The 23,525-nt window shown below is 41.6% G+C and overlaps 1 protein-coding gene across 6 annotated transcripts in view; it reads right to left on the bottom strand.

Moving 5' to 3' along the window:
* ZNF521 (zinc finger protein 521) overlaps nucleotides 1-23,525 on the bottom strand; it is a 292,592-nt gene that overhangs the window by 159,896 nt on the left and 109,171 nt on the right. For all 6 annotated transcript variants that reach the window (XM_082639963.1, XM_082639966.1, XM_082639962.1 and 3 more), the window contains one exon: nucleotides 2,556-5,908. In XM_082639963.1, coding sequence (XP_082496089.1) covers nucleotides 2,556-5,908 — 3,353 coding nt within the window. The remainder of the gene's footprint in view (nucleotides 1-2,555; nucleotides 5,909-23,525) is intronic.

Consider the following 23,525-nt stretch of genomic DNA (forward strand, 5'->3'; position numbering starts at 1 on the left):
TATAATAAAGAAAAAATAGTAACAATGGTGAAAATGTTGAATAGATTAGTGTACTGTTAAGGCACAAAGAAAAATGTACAACTGAATCTTAATATCTGGTCAATTAAGGACACTGCTACAAGTTACTAATCAGATTTAATAAGGAGGTACTCTTTTGCATGGAGTCATTTTTAACCCTCAGTAGCAGGTGCTTAAAAAACACTATTCTAAGAATTAAAATTAAAAAGTACTTTAAAGTACTTTATATATCATTTTATGTAAGTGAAGCATATAGTTAAGCTTTATAAATTATCATTAAGATTTTAGGTATAATTGAAGACTTGACCATCCCTTAAAGATAAATTTTCCTAATCAACTCTAACCAAATTAACAGATAAAGACTAATCATATGTCCTCCTTCATTTTTAAAATATCTCACCTCAAATGGTGTTATAATATAGAGCAATTTAGAAATATCAGAAAATCTAAACCATGAACAGATAAGAAGAAACAGGCATTTGTCTCTCCATAAACAATCTACTATGACGCAAAAGCTAGATTTTGCTTGATTTTAAATGCACACATACCACCACAGTCACAAACACACACACACACACACACACACACACGCACTCATTTTAAACACCTTTTATATACTATTTAAATTAAACCTGAATATAAAAACTCTTCTATATATGTTAAGCATAACAAGAAAAAAGAGAGGAATAATTTTCTGCATAAACTTTTTCAGAATTCTTGCTCAAAAGCATTTAAAAATAAAACATTTGGGGGAGATTTGGGGAAATCTGAATATAGACTTATAGATGATAGTATGGATTTCTTTAATTTCTTTAGCTGATTTCAATAATTGCCTGAGCTAATGATATTGTGGTTAAATAGGAAAATGCCCTTTTTCTTAGGAGATATGTTATCTACAACTTACTTTCATGTAGCTCAGGTTAATTAAAAAGGTTGCAAAGAGAGAGAAAAATGTTCATATCTGATAAACTTGTGACATGGATACACGGACACATACATATGTTCACTGTGTTATTCCTTTAACTTTTCTATAAGTTTAAACATTTTTGAGATAAAAAGTTGGAAGAAGGGCTTCCCTGGTGGCGCAGTGGTTGAGAGTCCGCCTGCCGATGCAGGGGACACGGGTTCGTGCCCCGGTCTGGGAAGATCCCACATGCCGCGGAGCGGCTGGGCCCGTGAGCCATGGCCGCTGACCCTGCGCGTCCGGAGCCTGTGCTCCGCAATGGGAGAGGCCACAACAGTGAGAGGCCCGTGTACCGCCAAAAAAAAAAAAAAAAAAAGTTGGAAAAAGTAATTCATTTCATATGATTACAACTAGAAATATTTGTTTCAAAAGAAATGATTTGATCCAACACATGAGTCATGAACCATTATCAAAACAACATTCTTCCAGTTTGAAAGGATTTCGTTTATTTAGATGAGAGAAAGGTACGGATTTACTTGAGGAGGAGAGAAGGGAAGGCAGCTTCAAAGTTTGGGAGTTTGCCTGTCACACAGATGCACATTTCAGGAGGATGGGCTCTGCGTTGTCTTCTCAGCTTTCCCCTACCAGCTGAGTGATGGCTATCTGCAGGGAGATGCAGGGGGACCTTGGAGAGGGTGTGAGTGCAGAGACAAGATAAGGAAAAGGCAGTGACCCCAGACTGAAGGGAGATAGGTCTCCCTGGGGTTTTCATTTGGATGGATCTCCAGATAGGGGCAGGCAGGGAAGGGGAGAGAGCTATTAGAAACCAGGTGATAAAGCATAAAGAAATTATAATAAAATGAGCCATCCTCTGCTCAGCTTCAAGGAATGATGACTTACAAAACTATTTCACTGTAAATGAACTTGTTTTTCAGGCTCATTATGGGAAAAAAGACATGAAACGACTCTTCAACTAAGAAAAAAAAAACAAAACATGTTCACTTTGAAACCCAAACCCAGAGAGCAAAGACTTGGGGAGAGTGCCTTTAAAACGAATGTTGACCGTGTGGTGCTTAATAAATGTAGGGGCTTTGAAAAAATCCTGTTGTGAGAAACATCTTCCTCACTACCCAGAAGACAAAGAGAAACAGTGAGTGTTGACAACACGGTATTAAAAAGCCACCCCTACCCAATTTGTTATCCACAAATATACATATATATTCTTTTTAATTTACTCTAAGCCACAGTGTTGGCTCATAGCATCTTACTTTTATGTCATTATCTCTCTGCCATACACACGAGTCATAGCTGGGGATTTCAACTCGCAGTGAAGCTACACTGAGATTCCAGATCTCAGGTAGTGCTGGCATGAGGGCAGGTCTCTTCAGTCATAGAGAAGACAATATCCTAGGGAGTCTGGAATTAGTCCTATTTTGCACCATTCAAGCCAAAATGCTGCTTATCAAGAGGCAAGTAATTGCTAGCTAATGGCTATGGGGAAAAAACACCACTGCATTTTGATCCAAGCATCTCTCGGCACCTGACAATAAATAAAGCTGAGCAAAGTGTAAACGTAAAGTGGAGACAGATTCTCGAGGAGGTTAAAGAGCAAACATTAAAAAGGCGAGTTTACCTCATCCGACTGGGAGGGGCTGATTCTGGGCATGGGCGATACTTGCGGCGTTTTCAACTGTGTGCTGTTGCCGTCTGGCACCAGCTCTCGGTGGACCGTTTGGATGTGGTTCTGGAGTTCACTTTCAGACTCAAACTTAACGTTGCAGCTGGAACAGCGCGTCTTCAGCGCCCCGGCCTTGCCCTTACCCTCCATGGCACTCAGGTTCTCATTCTGGCCCAGGCCTGGTCTACTCGTGCCGGGAGGGATGCTGATGCCCGGGCTGCCGCTCTTGCTGAGATTCACGCAGCCGGCACACAGACCATATGGCAGGCCGTTGATGTCAAGTTTCACCAGATCTTGCTTGGAACGGAATTCCTTGAGGCAGGACGCGCACTTGTACAGTTTGGGGACGTGCTGGCCACGCCCCGTGGTCTGGACCGCAGACCCGTTGCCCGTCTTTTGCATGTGGAACGTCCCGTGGATTTTGAGTTCTAAGGTGGAGGTCACCGTCTGCATGCAGACCACACAGCGAAATCCCGTCAGGGAATTCCTCAGGTCGGGGTGCATCTGGCAATGCTCTAGAAACTCCTCTTCGCTCTGCAGCGGCATCTTGCAGATGCGGCAGTTTCCGGTATCGAGGCTCTTACTGTGCGTGACTTTGTGTTCGGTCAGAGTCAAGAGGGAGGGGAAGCGCTCCCCACAGATGGGGCACATGTAGTGTTTGACGGGGCCCAGGTGGGTCTGCATGTGTTCCCGGAGGCCGTTTTCTGAGAAGAAGGTTCGAGAGCACACGTTGCACTTGTAATTGCCTTTGATGAGCTCGGCTTTCTTCTTCACGATGGCGCTCTCCCCAGGCCGGATGTTGTGGTCCCGCAGCTGGTGGTTCTGCAGCAGGGTCTCCATGGTGTAGGCCGCCCCGCAGATGTCGCAGCCGTACATGGGCTCCGAGGTGTCCACGTCCTCCTCGCTCCCGTCGTGGCTGTTGTGCGACTCCTGGCTGTTGGTCAGCAGGGTCTGCAGCTCCGCCTCCTCCTTCTGTGCCTGCTCCGAGGCCCCGTTGGCGCCGCAGTTGGGCGTCTTGGCGTCGAACACGCAGTGCTTCTCCCGCAGGTGCTTCTCCAGCAGGATAATGGCGTGGAAGGCTTTGCTGCAGAACTTGCAGTTGTACTTCTTGCTGTGGGTGGTGATGTGGCACTGCAGCTCCACCTCGGTGCCGAAGGACTCGCCGCAGAAGATGCACTTGTGCACTTTGCCCTGGTTCTCCAGGTGGTTGTGCTTCACGTGCAGCTGCAGGTCTGTCTCGTTGCGGAAGTCCCAGTTGCAGGACGTGCAGCGGTAGACCTTCTTCTCGTTACTGTGCTTCACGGCCAAGTGGAGCTGAATGGAGACCTTCGAGTCGAAAACCTCTTGACACAGGGTGCAGCGGAAGAAGACGAAGGTGTGCATGTCCAGCAGGTGTTTCTGAAGGTCGTCCACCGACGTGAACTGCTTGTCACAACTCTCGCAGATGTAGTACGTGGAGGTGATCATAAAATGAATGGTGACGTGCTTCAGCAGGGATTCTTGGTTGGGGAACTCCTTGTTGCACTGAGGACAGGTCAGTTTCGGAAGCACGGTGTCGAGATGAGTTTTCAGGTGAGTCTGAAAGCCGTCCAGGGACGTGTACTTAGCACCACACTGATTACAGATATACTCTCCCGCCGGCCGCGCAGGCGCACCTCCGACGGCCTGCATCATCTTAAGAGATGTCTGCTCTATGGCCACAGGAGAGAGGGGGCTCAAGGCCCTGGATTTCTTCCCGTTGTGAATATAATTCAGGGCCAAGGGAATGTTTTTATGATTCTCTTTGATGTGCTTGTTCAGTTTAAGAACGCTGTTGAATATTGGAGAATTCGTACAATAGGAACAAGAATAGACTTCTACGACTGGTTCTTTTGGAGTCCCAAGCACTGGAGACCCAAATCGGGAGCCACTGAGGTCACAGTGGACCTGCCTTATATGCTCTTCGAGGGAAGAGTCAGTGAGGAACCCCATGTAGCAATGGGGACAGAAAAAAGCGTTGCTGTCCTTAGCCGCAGGGTTGGCAAATCCGTGAGAACATCGGATGTGTTCCTGAAGGGTGTTGAGGTCATTGACAACTTCGGAGCAGAAGTTGCACTGGTAGACTATGGCAGGCATGGCAGAAACGATCAGACCTGGGTCCTGAGCTTCGTGCACTTGCTTAAGGTGTTCATTGAGGTTATAGAGGGAGGGCAGTACCTCCAAGCAATACTGACAAATGTGGGCCTGCTCTGGCTTATCTAAATGCATAGTTTTCAGGTGAATCTGCAGAACCGCCAGACTCGAAAACAACTGCTTGTTGCAGTAAATACAGCTGTAGGTGACTTTTGCCTGTTTACTTGAGGGGACGGTCATGTCCGGGGTTTGCTGAGAGGCCCGCTTCCTCCCTCGACTCTTGGGGATTGGCGGGGCGGCTTCCACCATGGTCGAGCTGTCCACTGAGAGGTTGGAGTCCGGAGTCGTGCTGGACACGGAGGTGTAGCCCACCGTGACCAGGGAAGGGCTGTTGCTGTGGTTGCATGACTCCGGTTGCTGGTGACTGTCCATGTGGCTGTACAGTTCCTCGACGGTGTGGAAGCTCTCGGAGCAGATGGTGCAGGAGTTCTTCTTCTCCCCGCCGTGCATCTGCTCCATGTGGTTCATCAGGGAGGTCTCCTCCACAAAGAGCTCGTGGCAGTAGACACACTGGAGGGCCGCCCGGTCCTCGTTCGGGGAGCACTCGGGGTGGCACTCTGCAATGTGCTTCTGGAGGTCTTCCGGGAAGTCAAAGCCTTCCTCGCACTGACTGCACTTCTGAGTGTCCTTCATCTTCCAGTCCTCCATCCTGGAACCGGACTGGGAGCCGTCCTTGTTCCTTTCGTGAACCTGCATGTGTCCGTGTAAGGAACTAGAGGACAGGAACCCACGGCGACAAATGGCACATTTATATGGCTTGTTGGACGTGTGAGTCTTTAAGTGGATCTTCAGGTGATCACTTCTGGAGAACGCGGCATCGCATTCGCTGCAGTGGTACTTCTTGTCCCCGGTGTGGAGTTTGATGTGGCGATCTCGGCTCCGCTTGTGTTTGAACAGCCTACTGCAGTAAGTGCATTTGAAAGGCAGCTTGTCGCTGTGACTCTGCTCATGGTGCTTTAGGTAGCTGAGACGGCTGAACGACTTGTCACAGAATTGGCATGGATAAGGGAGTCCAGGGCCACCTTCTTCCTCTCCAAAATCGCAACCTTCTCCGTGGCTGGGGGAAGTCTGGTCCTTGCTCGAGGGTGAGGAAGCTGGCCAGGAGCAAGTGGGGTCATCTTCCACATCCACTCCATCTGCAACAAAGAGCATCGGAACATTTCATTTTCCGTGTTGAGAGTTCAAGAGTGAGTTTACTGTACCACTGTGAGCGTACTGTACACAGGGTGGGACCAACGAGAACCTTTCAGGGAAAAAAAAAAAAAAAAGGAGAGAATATTTGAGTGGAACACTTTCAAATCTGAGCCCCAAGCTTTTATTCTACATTTACTTTTCACTGAATTGTAAAATATAAAAAGATATTAAATAGTTCTGTGCCTAAATTACCCTTTTATTACCTTTTATCATTCTTCTTTAGAAGCAAGGTATGTATTATGCATTGACAATTTTATTAAAATGCAGATTTTAATATATTTAATGTTTCTTTTGTGTTCATTCTAAAATGATTTGCATATTATGTGAGCATCTGAAGGACCAAATGAAAAGAGGAAATATTACAGGAATGATTTAAAATTAATGCAGTCAACCCATATGTCTAATATTTAATAAAATATTCCCTCTGAATTTTGCTTGTTTTTATATAAAAAGGCAATTCTGAAGACCAAAATCTTTTATGGGGTTCTTATTGATACAGACCTTATTGCATGCAGCAAAAAAATATTAAAAAGTAAGCACATGAAAGAAGACAGAAAACACAATAATAATTATGTCTTGTGTAATAAAAGACCACCAGGATTTCTTCAATAACTGTAAGATTCGAATAGCATAGGCCAGAAAATGGATTATTAGATGTTAGAAGGGTACTGCTAGATATTACATGTAGCTAGGATCAGCCAGGATCAAGAAAAAAATGAGTTTCACAAGGGCCAGATTGTAATAGTGTATTTTGTTTGGAAAGTTCAAGAGGTGGCCCACCATTTCTTCCTTTTGCAAAAAGCTTCAGCAGCATGAACTTCCTTAGCCAAACAGGACCTGCACTTTGAGGTGAGCAGAGACAAAGCAACTTGTGAAAAACTGGAAACAGGAAAAGTGATAAATGATTATGCTAAATGCTGAAAGATTTATGGGTAACAAAGAGAAGACAAACAAGCCTGAAAGCCAGATATAACCTTAGCAAGTTATCCATAAAGTAACTCTACTTTATATTAGGTGGTTTTTTAACCACGTCTGTAGCTAGTGTACACTCTTACTTCTGTCACTTTCTTAATATTCAAGTGGAAAATGAGACCTTCTCAAGTAGGTTGTAAAACCTCTTTCTGGCTTTTCAAAACAATCTATCATTCAAGATCGGAAGACATTGTAAAAGCTTTTCACTCTCCAAAGGAGCAAGATTTTTCATAAAGGCAGACAAGTAAAGACCATGGAGTGTGCCTGGTGGAGACAGTGATTCTATTAGAATAATAGGTTCAATTAGAATATTATTGGGGTATTCTAATAAGATGCAATTAGAATATGATCAAATACATTTTAAAATTCTTCAAAGCTAAAGTTCACTAGCAAGCTATATTATTAACATAAAAGTAGAAACTGGCAAGCATTATGTAAACAAATTCCACGTCTGCTTTCTTTAAGGTAACAAGATTTTACTAGATTATCAACCTCTTGCTTATCCACAGGAAACAGATGAGGATCATTCCTTTCCTGCATCTAGAAACTGATGACAACACCATCTCACTATCAATGCCAGATGGCAACCATCTAACTCTGAGAAAACAACCAAACACCATTCCTGGATCCCTGCCCACTGCAACAGAGCTTCGCAATACAAGTTGAAAACCACATGATTTTGCATCCTCATTTATATACGTCTATAACCTAACATGTTTCCAGCATAAGAAAGAGTCTGACAATTGCGGGTGTGATTTCAATTTAAAGGTGAATGCACATTAAGAATATATGCAGATAAACTCATCACCCAACATACAGAGAAACAATTTTGAAAAATTAAAAACAAAAACAACTTCAATGATGGTCTAGCTTTTCCCTTAAAAAACATAAGCCACCTAAAGCTGGTAGCCCTAAAACAAACCAAAGTTTTGAAATATTTCCCCTCATTAAAAAGTTTACTCTTCATTTAATTTGCTCAGCATTCTAGGAAGAAAATCTACCACTTTTCACACATTCCTTGTTTAGGCTTACATCCTGTTGTTTCACTTAAAAATATTTTCAAACACATCATCTCATTTGTACAGTTGGGGAAAACACTGAATCAGAATTTGTCATGCATCTAGACTGAAAGAATAGAACTATTGAGCCTGAAAATTTAGCAAGTGAATTTATTATTAAATTGCAGATTATGCCCAGGCATGAGATATTATTATACAAATGCACCAAGAATTATAGAGCAATAGACCATTTTAAACATGACACCATGCTTAAATCAGGTTCTTGTCTGTGGGCCATGCCCGACTATACCTCTTACATAACTGTTCTCCTAAGCTTATAAATTTCAAATATAGTCAAGTGAGCTGAGGGTCAGGATCAAGTTTTTACTCGAACCAAGATTCAAGGGGGGCTTCCCTGGTGGCGCAGTGGTTGAGAGTCCGCCTGCCGATGCAGGGGACACGGGTTCGTGCCCCGGTCCGGGAAGATCCCACATGCCACAGAGCGGCTGGGCCCGTGAGCCATGGCCGCTGAGCCTGCGCGTCCGGAGCCTGTGCTCCGCAACGGTAGAGGCCACAACAGTGAGAGGCCCGCGTACCGCAAAAAAAAAAAAAAAAAATTCAAGGGAACTAGAAACCTCTTCACTCTCTCTCCTGCCCCTATCACTTGGTCTTGGGAAAAAGAGGACGTGATAATCAAAGATGATGTGTCTTTGTAACTGACATACACGGAAATCACCTACCGGCTTCCTAAGGCTTAGGCTGAGGGACTGAGGACACTCAGCAGAAGTAAAAAGTTTGAGCAGGGAATGCTACTTTTAGAAAAATAAGCAAAGGTTTCGCGAAAGGCTGATTTCTGTTTTAAAATCTAAATTGTAAAACGCTCATTTGCTAGCGTTGTAAGTGGGCCTTTTCTCCCTGGGATGCACAAGGAACTCACTGACAAGACTCCCAGGGGTGTTGATCCATTCTCTAAGGGTATCAGAATCTCCCCAGACTTTTGTGGTGTGGTGGGTTGCCAACATTCTCCGAGGTCTACCTAAGTCTTTGAAAGCTACTCGTCCCCATTACCTTAAGCTTTCTGGCATTCACAGCACAAACTATGTTCAAATGGCTAATACAGACTTAAACAATTTCAATTTTTTTTTTTCATCTGGAAGAAAGTATGGAGGATTCTATCAACTCCCCCGTTACTGAGTCAACGTGGACTTTTTTACCCTTCGACACTCACTTAGTGCTACTTCTTACAGAAGTGTGTTTCTGTGTTATGGCACGTTTTCTGCATTTCAGTGTGAAGTACTTAACATGTCCATGTTAAATTTTAATTTTTTTGGAATCAGTCACTTCACACTAGCTGACTCTCAGAGAGTTATAGCTCTTACAACGGGAAGAAGAAGAAAAAACAACAACAACAACAAGAAAACCTTTGCTGGAAACCAGCTCCGTGGCCTAAAAGTCTATTTAAAGACGCAAATGTGTGTGCATAGTTAGTGCAGATGTTTTTCTACGGCGACTGTACTTGCTGAGTTTCACCATTTCCATAAAGCACATTAAAACAAGTGTGTGAACACTCGGAGATGAAAGTCTCGAACACTCCTGAGACTTTCAGTGGAAAGGAGAGCCGCCTGACTTTTCTCCAAGCAGACAGGAATGCCCATGATTCAGCAGCCTGAGTAAATAAAAGAGGTCCTTATTTCCTAATTTTGCTGGCTGGCCACACTGCAGCAGCCTCTGTGCTCCTGCCAAAGGGGATGCAGAACTGGAACTACACCCAGCTGCTGAAGGCCTGTCTTTGTTAGCCAGCCAGGCTTTCCCGACCATCTTCTGGCAACAAAACTGCCATATCCTGCAAGGAAGACCTCCATCTCAGGCTTGATGGTTCTCTAGTCTGCCTGAAAGGACGAAACAACAGATTTTGCTGGGTCTACGTTGGAGGATGACAGCTGGAAACTCAGTTAGCGGCAGAGCAACACCTGTTCGGTCATATTTATGGGGGAAAGTGCTCACTAACAGAAAAGTGAAGTCATACTAGAAGGAGGGATTGTGCAGAAAAAAAAAAAGACACCAGAGCACAAAGTACCTCTGTGACATGAGCCATCGCCCCTCATGTACCAACCTTGGAGGAGAGAGCAAAGATTGGCTGTGATTTTACCCTGGCTACTGGGGGATGGACAGACGAACACTCCCTGGGAAGGGCTGCTGGGCTGCCAAATGGGGGGCTGATAATGTCCGTCCACAGCCTGTCATTGTGGAAGAAAAATGCTGAGGGTCTGGCCATTCTTTGGCTCTCAAATCCAACTGAAGTAGCCAATAAAAAAATAAGGTCAAAGAAGGAGGAAGAGAAGATGCACTGGAAGGTTTGGGGTGATGCTAAAGCTTTTTATTTTTGGACCATAAAGCATGTCTTAGTCTTAGGGTAAAGTACACGCTTCTGGAGGGCAGGGACCAAGCCTAATTTTAGAACGCTGACTCCAACAATATGGGCAATCCTGAAATTATTAAGGAGGAGGTCAAGTAACAAAGTGGATTGACTCACTGTACATGTTAAAGAAGTGATCCAAATCTCTGAAGTTATGGAAACTTCCAATACATTTAGTTCTTCATAGGGCTGGGCCCACGAGAAGCTGGCTTACTGATGTCCTTTTGCTACCTGAGCTCATTCATTGTAAAGGCAGAGTACTCACTAAACCGCCCTTGGGGACTCAGTATCATGTGTGTGCAAGTGCCACACAGCAAGATTTCTTTAACAGGGACAGGATTTACATCACTGGTTACTTTTCAAGTGAGGAAAAGAAGCCCGAATACTGACAGCTCTGGTACCTCTCTTTTGGAAGAGCAATAACTCAGAATGAGAACGAAAAGTCAGGAGTCCGGAGTTTTATTTCTAGCTTCATAACTGACTTAGAGAGTGACGTGGCCAAGTCATTTAATCTGCCCCTACCTAGGTATTTCACCTGCAATATGAAGATAATAATTCTTGCTACTTACCCTCTGGGGTGTTACAAAGATTAGTGAATATTTCTAGGGCACCTACCATCGCTGAAGGAAAAGGTGCATATGTAAACAAAAAGACTTATATGTGTTGCATGTATTTACGTTTTCACATGTAAGCTTCTTAATGTGTACAGTATAAACATATTTTAACATTTTCTTTTCTTTAATTGAACCACTGGAATATCAGCTTTAGGGACTGGCCCAGATAGTGCCTTAAGCATCCACAGTTGTATATTCAGCCACCAAGAAAATAAAATATAAATCGTTGGTGATATCTAAAAGTTAATGGACCACAAATCCAAGTATTAAATTATTATACATATGATATAATCTTGGGCCTTTACAGACAGATAACCTTGGAACAAGTATTTCGCTATGTAATTCCAAAGCCAAGTGTGGACTTTGGAAATTACCTCTCTTATCCTTCAAACATTAGCAGTACAATCACTGCATTATTTAACACCAAAATAAGTTCATTTAGTAGATGATTTTTTTAAGCATAGGACAGTAGGTGAAAGCATGAGACCAAACCAAATTTCCAGGTTATTTCCTCCATTGGCTGAAAATGGTTCTTTCTCTCTACCAGCATGCTCTAGGAGCAGTTCTGAACTTTCATACTAGAGTTCATAGTCCTTTTTCCACTCATCAACTTAAGACACCTTAAGACAGTTAAACTGAGAATCTTGAGGGAAATATACAGGTGTGCACAAAAGCTGAGAGAAGTTAGGTGCGATCAAGAGAGAACAATATTTTGAAATGTGTGTTTAATAGACACAGGTAACAAGGATATTTGCCATGTTAACCCAGAGCCATCACAGTAACAACTCTGCATCATCGTATTTAAAATCATCTCACCAAGTTGCACAATACATTTTAAAGCAATGATCTAAATTGCTGAAGGATATGGTCATTCTAAATAAATCATTATGCATTATTACACAATTGTTTCCTTTCATTCTCAACAGAAGTGTCAACAGTTTTAGAAAGGCTGCAACTTTAATAATATAGCTATCATACTTTTTAAAAAAATCAACAGTCCCACATTAAATTCACTTCTTTGTAGTGTAACTTATTTAACTACTTGAAAAGGAATATTCTTTACTGGGTGTTCAAAAGAGAAAAGTGAACTTTAAAATTACTTATAATTCACAGACGCTTTTAAATTCTGTAATATTACAAACTGTTCTGGAAGGACCAATTAAATGCATTAACAGTTAGGTTAGGAGGGAAAAGGGTGGTCACTCATTAATGATAGCAGCTGTGGGAGCTGCAGTTGGAGGAGCACATTTTTTAACACAGTCAAGATGAATTCCAGATATCAGAGCTCAGAGGTTATTTTTTTTTCCTTTCAATACTCCCTAATAAAAAAGAGGCTCACTTTCCCCAACAATCCTTTAATGCTTTGGATGAGCCAAAGAGATAAGTTGGTATCACCCCTGTGCTGTCCTCCTGAGGTAATCCTGGGCTTTATATCCAAGCTGTCTCTTTCACCAGACACAGTTCTGTTACATGTGCGGAGAAGTACAAATGTTTCGCTTACTGTTGCTTAAAGTTCATTTGAACAGACGGAGCTCAATGAATTCCATCTTCCGCCGCCAAATTAAACAGAAAACAGTGCATTCTTAAGCAGTTCACACTTAACTCCACCTCTCAAATCAGAGGAAAAAGCTGACGTGAAACCAGTTAACAGTCATCGTCTCTCTCACGGAAACTGAGACGTGTTTCTGAAGCCAGACAGAAGGAAAAGCGGTTTCCAGTTACGTGGGAGGGTGAGCACAGCTTTGCTGTTTCCATCTTTTGGCTCACTTAAAAATATATATAACTAATGATAAGCACCAACCTCTTGGCGTTCAGTAATTGGCAATCATATGCTACACATCTGTTTACAGTGCTGTGGCTGTGAGCGTTCTACATCATTTAATGTATTTATCTCTCCTTTAATGACAGCCATCATCACGGTGAATTTCCCAAGTCTGTTTTCTTTTTATCTCAACTATTTTGAGTTAGAAGGCATGTTTTCGTTACTTAGAAGTCTTGTATTTATATATGACCTCATACCACAAAGAATTTGAAGCACTTCTTCATTGTTTATTTCATTTATTCATTTATATAACCAACATTTATTAAACACCTACTGTGTGTTTAGGTCTGATAACTAGCTTATGAACTCTAGAATTTTTTTTTTTTTTTTTAAGTCTTGGCCTCTGGGCTTCCCTGGTGGCGCAGTGGTTGAGAGTCTGCCTGCCGATGCAGGGGACACGGGTTCGTGCCCCGGTCCGGGAAGATCCCACATGCCGTGGAGCGGCTGGGCCCGTGAGCCATGGCCGCCGAGCCTGCGCGTCCGGAGCCTGTGCTCCGCAACGGGAGAGGCCACAACAGTGAGGGGCCCGTGGACCGCAAAAAAAAAAAAAAAAAAAAAAAAAAGTCTTGGCCTCCTTGTCTATAATATCATAAAAATTCCAGCCTTCCCCATAGTTGATATAATAAGAATCCAACATAACATTGTATGAAAGAGCTTTCTGAACTGCTACAATATAAACATGTACTAAATTATTACTACTACTCTAAAAGTCAGAGTTACCGTTAGTTTATAACTGATAAGTGTGAAAACATTACAGAGGAATAAAAATTAACTATAATTTAGTGGTTGCTTTCTTCATATTGAAATTCTAAGAATTTTAAAGGACTTAAAAGGCATTTTTGTTTAAAAATAAGAAATAGGAATTGAGTTCCCTGCCGGTCCAGTGGTTAGGACTCTGTGCTTTCACTGCCGAGGGCCCGGGTTCAATCTCTGGTCAGGGAACTAAAATCTCACCAGCCATGTGGCCAAAAATTAAATAGAAAATGAAATAAAAAATAAACCAAGGGCTTCCCTGGTGGCGCAGTGGTTGAGAGTCCGCCTGCCGATGCAGGGGACACAGGTTCGTGCCCCGGTCCAGAAGGATCCCACATGCCGTGGAGCAGCTGGGCCCGTGAGCCATGATCGCTGAGCCTGCGCATCCGGAGCCTGTGCTCCGCAACGGGAGAGGCCAGAACAGTGAGAGGCCCATGTACCACACACACAAAAAAAATAATAAATAAAAAAAACCAAAATACCCCCCAAAAATCTGAACGCTAATAGTAGTTATCTTGAAAATCAATGTGCAGGAGCTCATTCTTTAATAGCGGCACACACTGGCAAGCTGTGATTAATTCATTAGTGGAATAAAATCCCCACAATGGGATGGCTTGCATTCAAAATCTTGAAGCCACATCCCATAGTTCTGACTCCAGCCCAATATCTCACTATTTTACCTGTTTAGAAATTTCTCGAGGGCAAATTCTACTTTGCTTCAAAATCCTTTGCTCTAGTGTGAAATATACCTATTAAGCTTTGAAAATATAGCCACATATATTTTGAAATATACTCAGCAAATTTCTCAGTGTTACCATGTTAATCATTAGTAATTTTAAATTAACCTCTTCACTGGGGTAGCATAACATAAAAGGGATTCTTCCACTAAGAAAACTAAGTTTGAAGATGGCTTCATTAGTGAATGATGGACCTCAGAAAAATCATTCCACTGTGTTAATGGTTTTTCAAAGAATTGCCCTACACACTAGAATGTTTAAACAAAGAGATCAAATTCTGTATTTCAAAGAGGAGTCTGGTCTATGAGAATGTTTTGTCATGTTGAACTCTACTGAATACTTTCCAACATGTAGGCTTTGGTCCAAGGCTGGCGAACTTTTGGTCACAAGGAATTATAACAGTCCTGAAATGGTGTTCACTCGAGCTGAATTTCACCTGTATTATATCCACGGCAGCAGTAAAGCTGACATAAATTTTTGGCAGTTTAAAAAGGCCACACCATATACTTCACTGCAGATAAAGCCACTGGAGAATACAAAAGTGTTGAAAGGCTAAAATTTAATTAATGACCAATTAGCACCCCCTGTGGGTTCATTGTGCAGTAAAGTGATAAATACAGTGTGCTAATATAGAAAAAGCTGTTACAAAGATTAGGGGGGAAATACTACAATTATCCATTTGGTATTATAATACGGTGGACATCAGTGTTCTTGATTTTGATGTTCATGTGTCTAAAATATGATAGGAATTCGTAAGATGTGGGACAAATAATCATTTTTTATTTTAAGGCAGAGACTGTCTCACACAAGTTGTCAGGCTGAAGTAGAAAAGCTAGTGAGTGCACCTAGCCAACGACACAGCAGCTGTAACTCAAAACTAGTTTGTGTTGCCTACTCCTCAATCAGTGTTTATGCATTTTATGGGGAAGTTATATGCTACGGTGGTATTTAAAAATTGGGGGGATGCTACACTATCTTGAGATTTTATGCATATGTCGAGACCTACAGGACAAATTGCCAATGCGTCCTCACAGGACAGAATTTCTATGGTGTTTCAACAGAATCATTAACTTTCACATCATTAACTTTCATCATTAACTTTTACACAGTAAAACTAAAACTGAAAAGTGATGTTGGATCCCAAGTAACACAAATGATATAAGGAGTCATTTATTTTATTTTTTTTAACGATTTTTTTGATGTGGACCATTTTTTAAGACTTTATTGGATTTGTTACAATATTACTTTTGTTTTATGTTTTGGTTTTTTGGCTGTGAGGCATGTGGGATCTTAGCTCCCCGACCAGGGATCGAACTCGTACCCTGTGCAGTGGAAGGCAAAGTCTTAACCACTGGACCACCAGGGAAGTCCCAGGAGTCATCTATTTTAAATGAGGTAATGTTTATAAACTGCAAAGGACAAAAGTATGTTCTTAAAGTAACTCTAATTAGGGCATAACAAAGTATTTCTACACAGGTCATTAATATCAGTATGCTTTTTCATGTAGTTATTTTTTTTTCATTTACCTAATTAGGCAAAATTTGAAAGAGGCAATCCTGAAAATAATGCTGATTATCAATTTAATGGATTTTCCAGGTACCTTATTCTCCCTTTGTTTTCTATTTCTCACTTTTGGTTCAATTTACTCTTCCCTAGAATGAATATAAAAATAAAATTCAAACCAGTTCATTCTATCATTTTTTTTCTTGTTAACAGTCCTGGTAATTTATTTATGGGAACCAGTACTAGTCAAAAGTATGGCACGGGCTATGTGTGCATGTATGTTTTTATGCAGGACTGACTGATGTTCAGAACAGACTTAATGATTCATGTTAAATCAAGGCATACATTTTTGAAATATCTTTGCTATTTCTCACTGCAAAGTATTAATCATAGTAATTTGCCACTTAATATGAGTAAATGCGCAATCATGTCTTAATGAAACACTTCATTAGGGGAAGTCTTTATGATGCTATTTTTTTACCGATTAATATATATTACATATAATTATATTATTTTATTAAATTATATATTTTGCATATTCAATTATATAGTTTACACATGTGTATATATAATTGTATTTAAATATATGTGTATGTATATATACATGTGTGTATATATATATATATATATGCGTGTGTGTGTTATGTATATATGTCTGTTTATATATGTAACTAAGATGAAGTTTCTTGCCAAATATCCCCAAACTGGTGACAGAGTCAGTCCTTAAAAACCCCATGATACCTCCAAGTAATACTATTTCATTTTGCCTAAATCCAAGATAATTTTAACATAACAAAACAGTGTATAAGAAAAGAATACAAGGCAGTGTGGCCACAGTAACAAGAGAGTTAAAGAGGCTGGTCGGAGTCTGGGAGCCTTGGAGACTCCATCTGCACTTGTTTCACAAGGACATAAAGCCCCCTATACCTCCAGCACCCAACACAGAGGACACAAAATTCCACCGAAAACTGAGCGTACTAATATGATTTAAATAAGAGTAAATTAAGAAACTCTAGTCGGATAATAAAGAATTTGACATGTAACTGCTTAGTTCACATGTGAAATGCACCAATTCTGAATAATTTTCGTAGAGAAATTTACAGCACTGTTTCTTTTTGTTTTATTTGCTTTTGAAAAGGGAAATATGGATAGCATATATCTGTATTTCCAAGGCTTATTGACCCTTGCAAAATCATGTTTCCAATACCCAAAGACATAAAACCGACTAGCACAGTTCTGGGATCTTGACTGACTCAACGTTGTCTGTAAGAAAGGCTAGAAAAAAAAGCCTCCTCCCACATCTGAGCTCCACTCTTTTCTCTTAAGATGACCTGATGTTGTCTGGCATGGGTTATGCATACCTCTGGGTCTGACTTGAGGGATCAAAGGAAAGAAAATAAATGAATTTGACTGAAGCCTACACAGAGGAAAAAACCTCAAGGCTGTTACTCCTATCTTTTCATATATATGAAACATTCGATTTAAGATCTGTGAGAAGTCTTAGTCTTTAGGGGAAAAAAAGTGCTAATCTTACAGATGAACACACAGATTGGTGAGGATGAGTAACAGGTTATAATCTTGCACTAACAATAGGAGCTGATGGGGGCACTAGAACCCAAGCCCTAGTGCCCCTGTGTCCAGGCAAGCAGCTTGGTCTATGTGTCAGGTAACTCTCCCAGTCCATCCTTCCCTACCCTCCCACTGAAACAGCAACTGCCTCAAATGCCACTCAGTCATGTAGTTTCTATGGGTAAATGAGTGAAATTAAAATAGTATTTCATGTTATTCTCTTTGGTTGTTGTTAAAGATTTCATTGTGGTTTTCTTTTCCTACTACAAAACCAATTTATGCTAATTGACATACGTGTACGCGCATGTATAGAGGAAAACAAAAAACTAACAATTCTATGAACCTGTAATCTGCTGTTGACACATCATGACAGCTTATTTCTTACTTTATTTTTACTTCTGGCTACTAGCTAGAAAAATCACACAGACACACACACACACACACACACACACACACACACACACGCTCTGGTTTTCCTTAACAATCTCGCTCCCCCTCGGTCTCTTCCTTCCATCCTCTCCTCTGAGGGGAGTGGTTTGGTTGGGTCAGGTATTGGCAAATAAAAGCAGAAGAAAAGGTTCCATCAAATTAGCACATGGTCAGCTTCACCTTCCTCATGCTCTTGCCTCTGGAACCACAATTCCTGCCACTCATCCAATGAAGGATACAACGAAGGGTCCTCCTCACCTTCCTCCTCTAAGCTCCCCTTCCTCAGTGATTACTGCGGCTGCCATGACTTCACACAACGAAACCAAAGGCCGACCCTCTGCCCCAACCAGATGACCGAGGGCAGCGTTTCTTAGCATAATCCACCAACCACCTGCTCCCCGGTCACCTGAACTGTGGTTGAAAATGCAAACTCCTGCACATACCCCCCTGCCCAGGTCTACTGACACTGAACTTCTAAGGATGGGGCTCAGAAATCCTCATTTTTAGCAAGCTTTTAGGGTATGACTAAGTTTGAAAACCACTGTAGTCTTTTATCGCCTCTGAATCATTGAAATCCTCTGCTTCAAGTTTGCTCCGCTTGGCTGTGCCTTTTCCATATTTGCCGCTCCGCACTAGAGCAAGGGAGACGGAGAGCTTTCTCTCCCTCAGTCAGAGACAAAATGAATCCCAGGTCTTCCAAGAAGCAGCTTTTCCAGAAAGAAAAGGACATCATTATCCTTTGCCTTCCCATCCCTTAACATTGCCTCCTCCCACTAAGAGTAGGACTCCAAGCTTCAAATCTTTTCAGTGTCAAGTTCAACTACCTCCCATAAGTCACTTCCTCTCTATAGAAGAGTGTTGTTGGCAGCAGCTTGTGAATTTCTAGAAAAAGACAGTAACCATTTTGAAGAGTTATAAAGTTCCAAGTACATAAAGGCTGGGTGTTACATGACTAGGAGAGGAAGTTGTGAGTAAACAGCTCCTTTCAAATTTGAACATGGAAAGGTCTATCTCCTAAACTTTGGTGGATAATTACTTTCAAGCTGCATTAGCTTGATGAGAAATATCAATAGGCTATGAAATGCTGCTCACCCTGTGAACCATTTCAAAGAATGAAGGTCGTCATGAAATTGAAGACAAAGCAAATGAATAAGTGAAGAAGGAAGAGGGGAAGAGGGAAGGGGGCTTCCGAAGATCAGCAATGCTCTTTCTCCACTCAGGAAGGCGTGACTAGGATTGCTGATTAAATGCCTTAAGTTTGGCCCTCTTTCGAAACCGTAGATATCTTGTTTTTCTGCACTGGCTCCTATCAGTCGCTGGCAACTTCCTGGGTTCTGCACGTAAGTGCGGAATGCCATACAGTAAATTAAGCCTTCTGCTGTCAGAGCTGGAAATAGGAGGGGAGTAGAAAAATAGCTTGATCTCAAATGATTTTTATTGGCTTCATTTACATCCTGTTTAAGGTCTTCTGAGTAGCTCAAGGTGTCTTATCTCTGGCTACCAGGGGGTATTTTGCAGTCAAAGCGGTTAACATACTTCTCTCTCCCTCCCTTCCTATTCCTTTCCCTCAAGCTCTCTTTTTTTTTTTCAAGCCATCTTATCACACACATCTCTTCATTCTGAGGAGAGCCCATACTTATCAGAAGCAGTGTGCTCTACTGTCTTTTGGGGCTCTTAGAGACAAATGACAGTTTAAGTCAAAAGAAAATCAGTTAACCTCTCTACTCAGTTTGGAGATACTCAGGACTGTCTCACTTTTCTGAGTGCTAAATGGTATGAGAAACATTCCCCTGTAATGTACATGCATGCAGAACAGCTGCCCCTATCAGATTAAGAAGAGCAGAAACAAAGTTGCCGGTACTAAATTGCATAATGACGCTATCCCAGGAAGAGGAAGCTTCAATAATCTACTAGAAAAAAAAGCAAACAGAAACTAAAAGACAGGGAGGGCAAGTGAGAAACAGTAGTCGAGAGAGGGGGGACTTCTCTCCAGGGGCACCTGAATGCTAACTGTGCGGTCCACACAAACACTAGGTGGTTATTAGAAACGTATGCAGTACACACCTTCTCTAACAGCAGCACACACACCATTATTCAAATCTCTTAAAGAATCACACAGCCTGCCAGGGAAACCAAATATTGAGGGACTTGATCCTTCTGTTATAAACTCTGTAGCAATAGCCCACAACCCGGGTACACCTTGGAATTGTCCGAGGAGCTTTAAAAAAAAATACCGGGCCCCTGCCCAGACCAACTAAATCAGACTCTCTTAGGGTCGGGGGGCGGGGGGGGGGGCCCTGGGGAAAGCAGTCAAGGTTGACAACCACTGCCTTAGACTATCAGCAGTCAATGTGCAAAACCCCATGGAAGGCAGTCTAAGAGCCAGACTCTACAAAAACAAATCCCTTTATTGTCTGGGCTCCCTTCACCAGCACAGGGGGAAGTTTTCTGCATACTTTGGGTCAAATGCAATGAACCAGATTTTTTTTTTTAAGTTACAGGAAGCAACACTGAACACTCCAATCACGCACCATTATTCCCTGTGAAAGAGCAATACGTGAACAGTTATTAGGCATCTCATCTGTGTGTTTTATATTCCTTTTAAAAATTCCCATTCCTCTTCTCCTTCATCCCCCAGCACCCCATGGGCTCCTTTATATTAGTGATAACCCCATCCTTTCACCTGCGGTGAAGGCTCTCTTAATTGTCCATTATCTTAGTGTGTCAGCACAAAGGAGCAGAGACGGAATCCTCGTCCAGACGGTGTCACCTCCCTCTCCTGAGAGTGATGCCCTTGTCAAGGCATTAAAAACACGAAAACCTGCCACTTATCAGAATTGTATTTGAATCGAACCACTGTCCTTGAAAACTGTAGGCAGGAGATGGTATCAAACGGCAGCACATTGCCAGCTCCAGTTCTACGGAGGCTGGAACAATCTACAAAGATACCATCCAAACTTTGCCATGCATCCCTCATAATGGAATTCCAGGTAACAATGAAAACATGTTCCCTGATTTTTTTAAGTGTTAAATACAAAGGAATTCCTGGGTCAGATTGCTCACGAAGGCAAAGTTAACAGTTCCAAGCCCTAGGACGCCTTTGACTGTAAACTCAGGGAGGAACCAAACCATAAAACCCTTCTAATTACTCCAGGCTTCGGATTCTTACAAACCTTAAGTCAAGGCTATGAAAATATCACATTTATCTTGTTATAATGAGGGGGGGAAAAGAGCATGTCTTTAGTGATCCTATGGACAGATTCAAAAACAAAGCACGTTCTAGATAGCATCTAAACACAAACATGAAAGAGAGAAAAAAATACATTATTTTCAAGTATTCAGGTCATTTTGTGTGATGTACATTTCTCTGTATTTCCTTGCCACTTTTGATATTTCTTTCTTACTCAATTCAAACCCACACTGCCTTAGGAAAAAAAAGAATTTATGCGTGCTTTTAACAAGTAAACAAGTGTACAAATTAATTCAGAGAACAGTAATTTTGAAAATTTTCTATATTTAATGTGCACTGCAGTTAAACTACTTTTTCTGTACAAATTAATTTACTGCATCAGTGATCGATGTTTATGTTTAGGCAATTTTATTTCTCAGTATGGTAAAATTAGACCTAATAGTTGCAACCTGTTATGTCCAATCTGTCACTGAAATTCAAATTGCCTTTTTCCTATTATTCAAGGAGCAATTTGGAGGAATTAAAGCCATCTAAAAACGGAAGACAAACAATTCTCTGTAAGGACTCAATAGTCTGTGTCATCAACCAAATCCACACCCCAGTGATCTCTCCAAAGCAGGTTCTTTCGACGTGGTTTTTCTGAGGTTCTCAAACTTTCATGTCTGCCAAGCCATAGAGGAGGAAATTTAAGGATAAACAAAAAATTGTGTCCTAACAATGTTCAGCCTTCGAGAGAAGTAACCTAAAATTCGAAGATTTTGTTGTTGACTCCAAAATACCAGCCACAACCTAAAATACTAAACCCCAACCTTCATAGCTAGTGTATGTGCCACATCCTAATTTTCCTTTGGCTTTATCTACAAATATGTTCTTTAGGGTTTTTTTTCTTGCAAAATAAGTTTAATTCACAATTTTCTTTCTTACTGGGGCAGATTCAGTGACTGAGATGCCTAAGATTTAAAGTCTGCAGCGATGGAAGCTCGGATTGGGAAGAGACCTACTTTACAAACAATTACCATTTTGCTTGGTTTTTCTCATTGCTCAGTTACAGGTTTGACCCTATGTAGTGGTTAATGCTTCTCTATTCTCTGAATGCAAATGATGTGTCTAAATGGAGATGCTGGGAGGGGACACACTAAAAACTGGGACAAAGCTATCAGAGCCCTCACCTGCGAGAAACAGGAAGACCTCTAATCAGGATCCAAGTATAAGGTGACACAATCATATTGTGTCCAATATTCTTTTTTTTTTTTTTTTTGCGGTACGTGGGCCTCTCACTGTTGTGGCCTCTCCCGTTTCGGAGCACAGGCTCCGGATGCGCAGGCTCAGCGGCCATGGCTCACGGGCCCAGCCGCTCCGTGGCATGTGGGATCTTCCCGGACCGGGGCACGAACCCATGTCCCCTGCATCGGCAGGCGGACTCTCAACCACTGCGCCACCAGGGAAGCCCCTTGTGTCCAATATTCTATACCATCATCTTACGATATGCTCTCAGTAGACTTTTGGTTTCTTCAACAGAAGGGCCCCAAATCAATTGTTAAGATAATCATCACTAGGTATAAGAGAATTGCTGAAAATATTTCTTTGGTAACACCCCCTAACTGCCATCTTCGACTCCCTAATCCACCTTCCCCAAAAGAGTTTCTGTTGATTATAGGGAGATTACGCTTAGATTTGGGGATGCTTCATCGTGATGGGATAACCTCAGTTTTCTTGTATGGTTGAGTTTCTACATTATCAGTGAAAGCCTGACAATTTCATTGAGCCAACCATCTTTTTAGCTTCACAGTGGCCAATGACTAGTTTGGATTTCTTCTTGCTCACCTCTTTCTGGGCTGAAATAGCTAAATGAAATGATAGTCCTGCCTCAGTTTAAGCCTACTTAATGTCACATGTGGCCTCAGCCTATATGCTATTCACTAGTCTCCAGGGATTACCAGCTTTGCTCCCCAACTCCCATTCCAGATAGGGCAAAGGAGAAAAATCCCAAGGAACTCTTCCTGCACTGACACATTTACACACAGCTTTCTCTCTAGATGGAGATAAGAGGACACAATCAAAAGGAGTAATTATTCGTTCAGAACTACATACCAAAACTCAGTAATTCTATATCAGCAGATCTAGTACTGAAATAAATGCAGTAAAACTAACATGAATAGCTTTCCTTTGCTTGCTTTCTCTCTCTCTTTTTAACTTTTCCATTATCACTTTTTCTAAGACAAACTCATTTCCTCAGACAATTGCTTAGATCATCAAGCTGATTAGTAATTTTACTTTGAGGCAGGACTGATTAATGTGGATTATGCAACTGATTAATACTGTTGCTACAGCACACATCCAAGTGAGCTCTGAGTGTCTCATTTTCCAATTTTTAAAAAAATTATTGAAATGGGTCCTAATTAATGTGACTTGATCTTCTTAAGTTTGGAGAACATCATCATAATGTGAAATTGAGGATTTATCTGTCCTTTTTTGGTTTTCTTGATACCGAAGAACTAAGAAAGAACAAATGAAAACTGAACATGTTGATGTACAGCATTTCAAACTTCAGGTCTG

The sequence above is a fragment of the Mesoplodon mirus genome, assembly GCF_964341445.2.
Source record: "Mesoplodon mirus genome assembly, chromosome: 13".
Lineage (NCBI taxonomy): Eukaryota > Metazoa > Chordata > Mammalia > Artiodactyla > Ziphiidae > Mesoplodon > Mesoplodon mirus.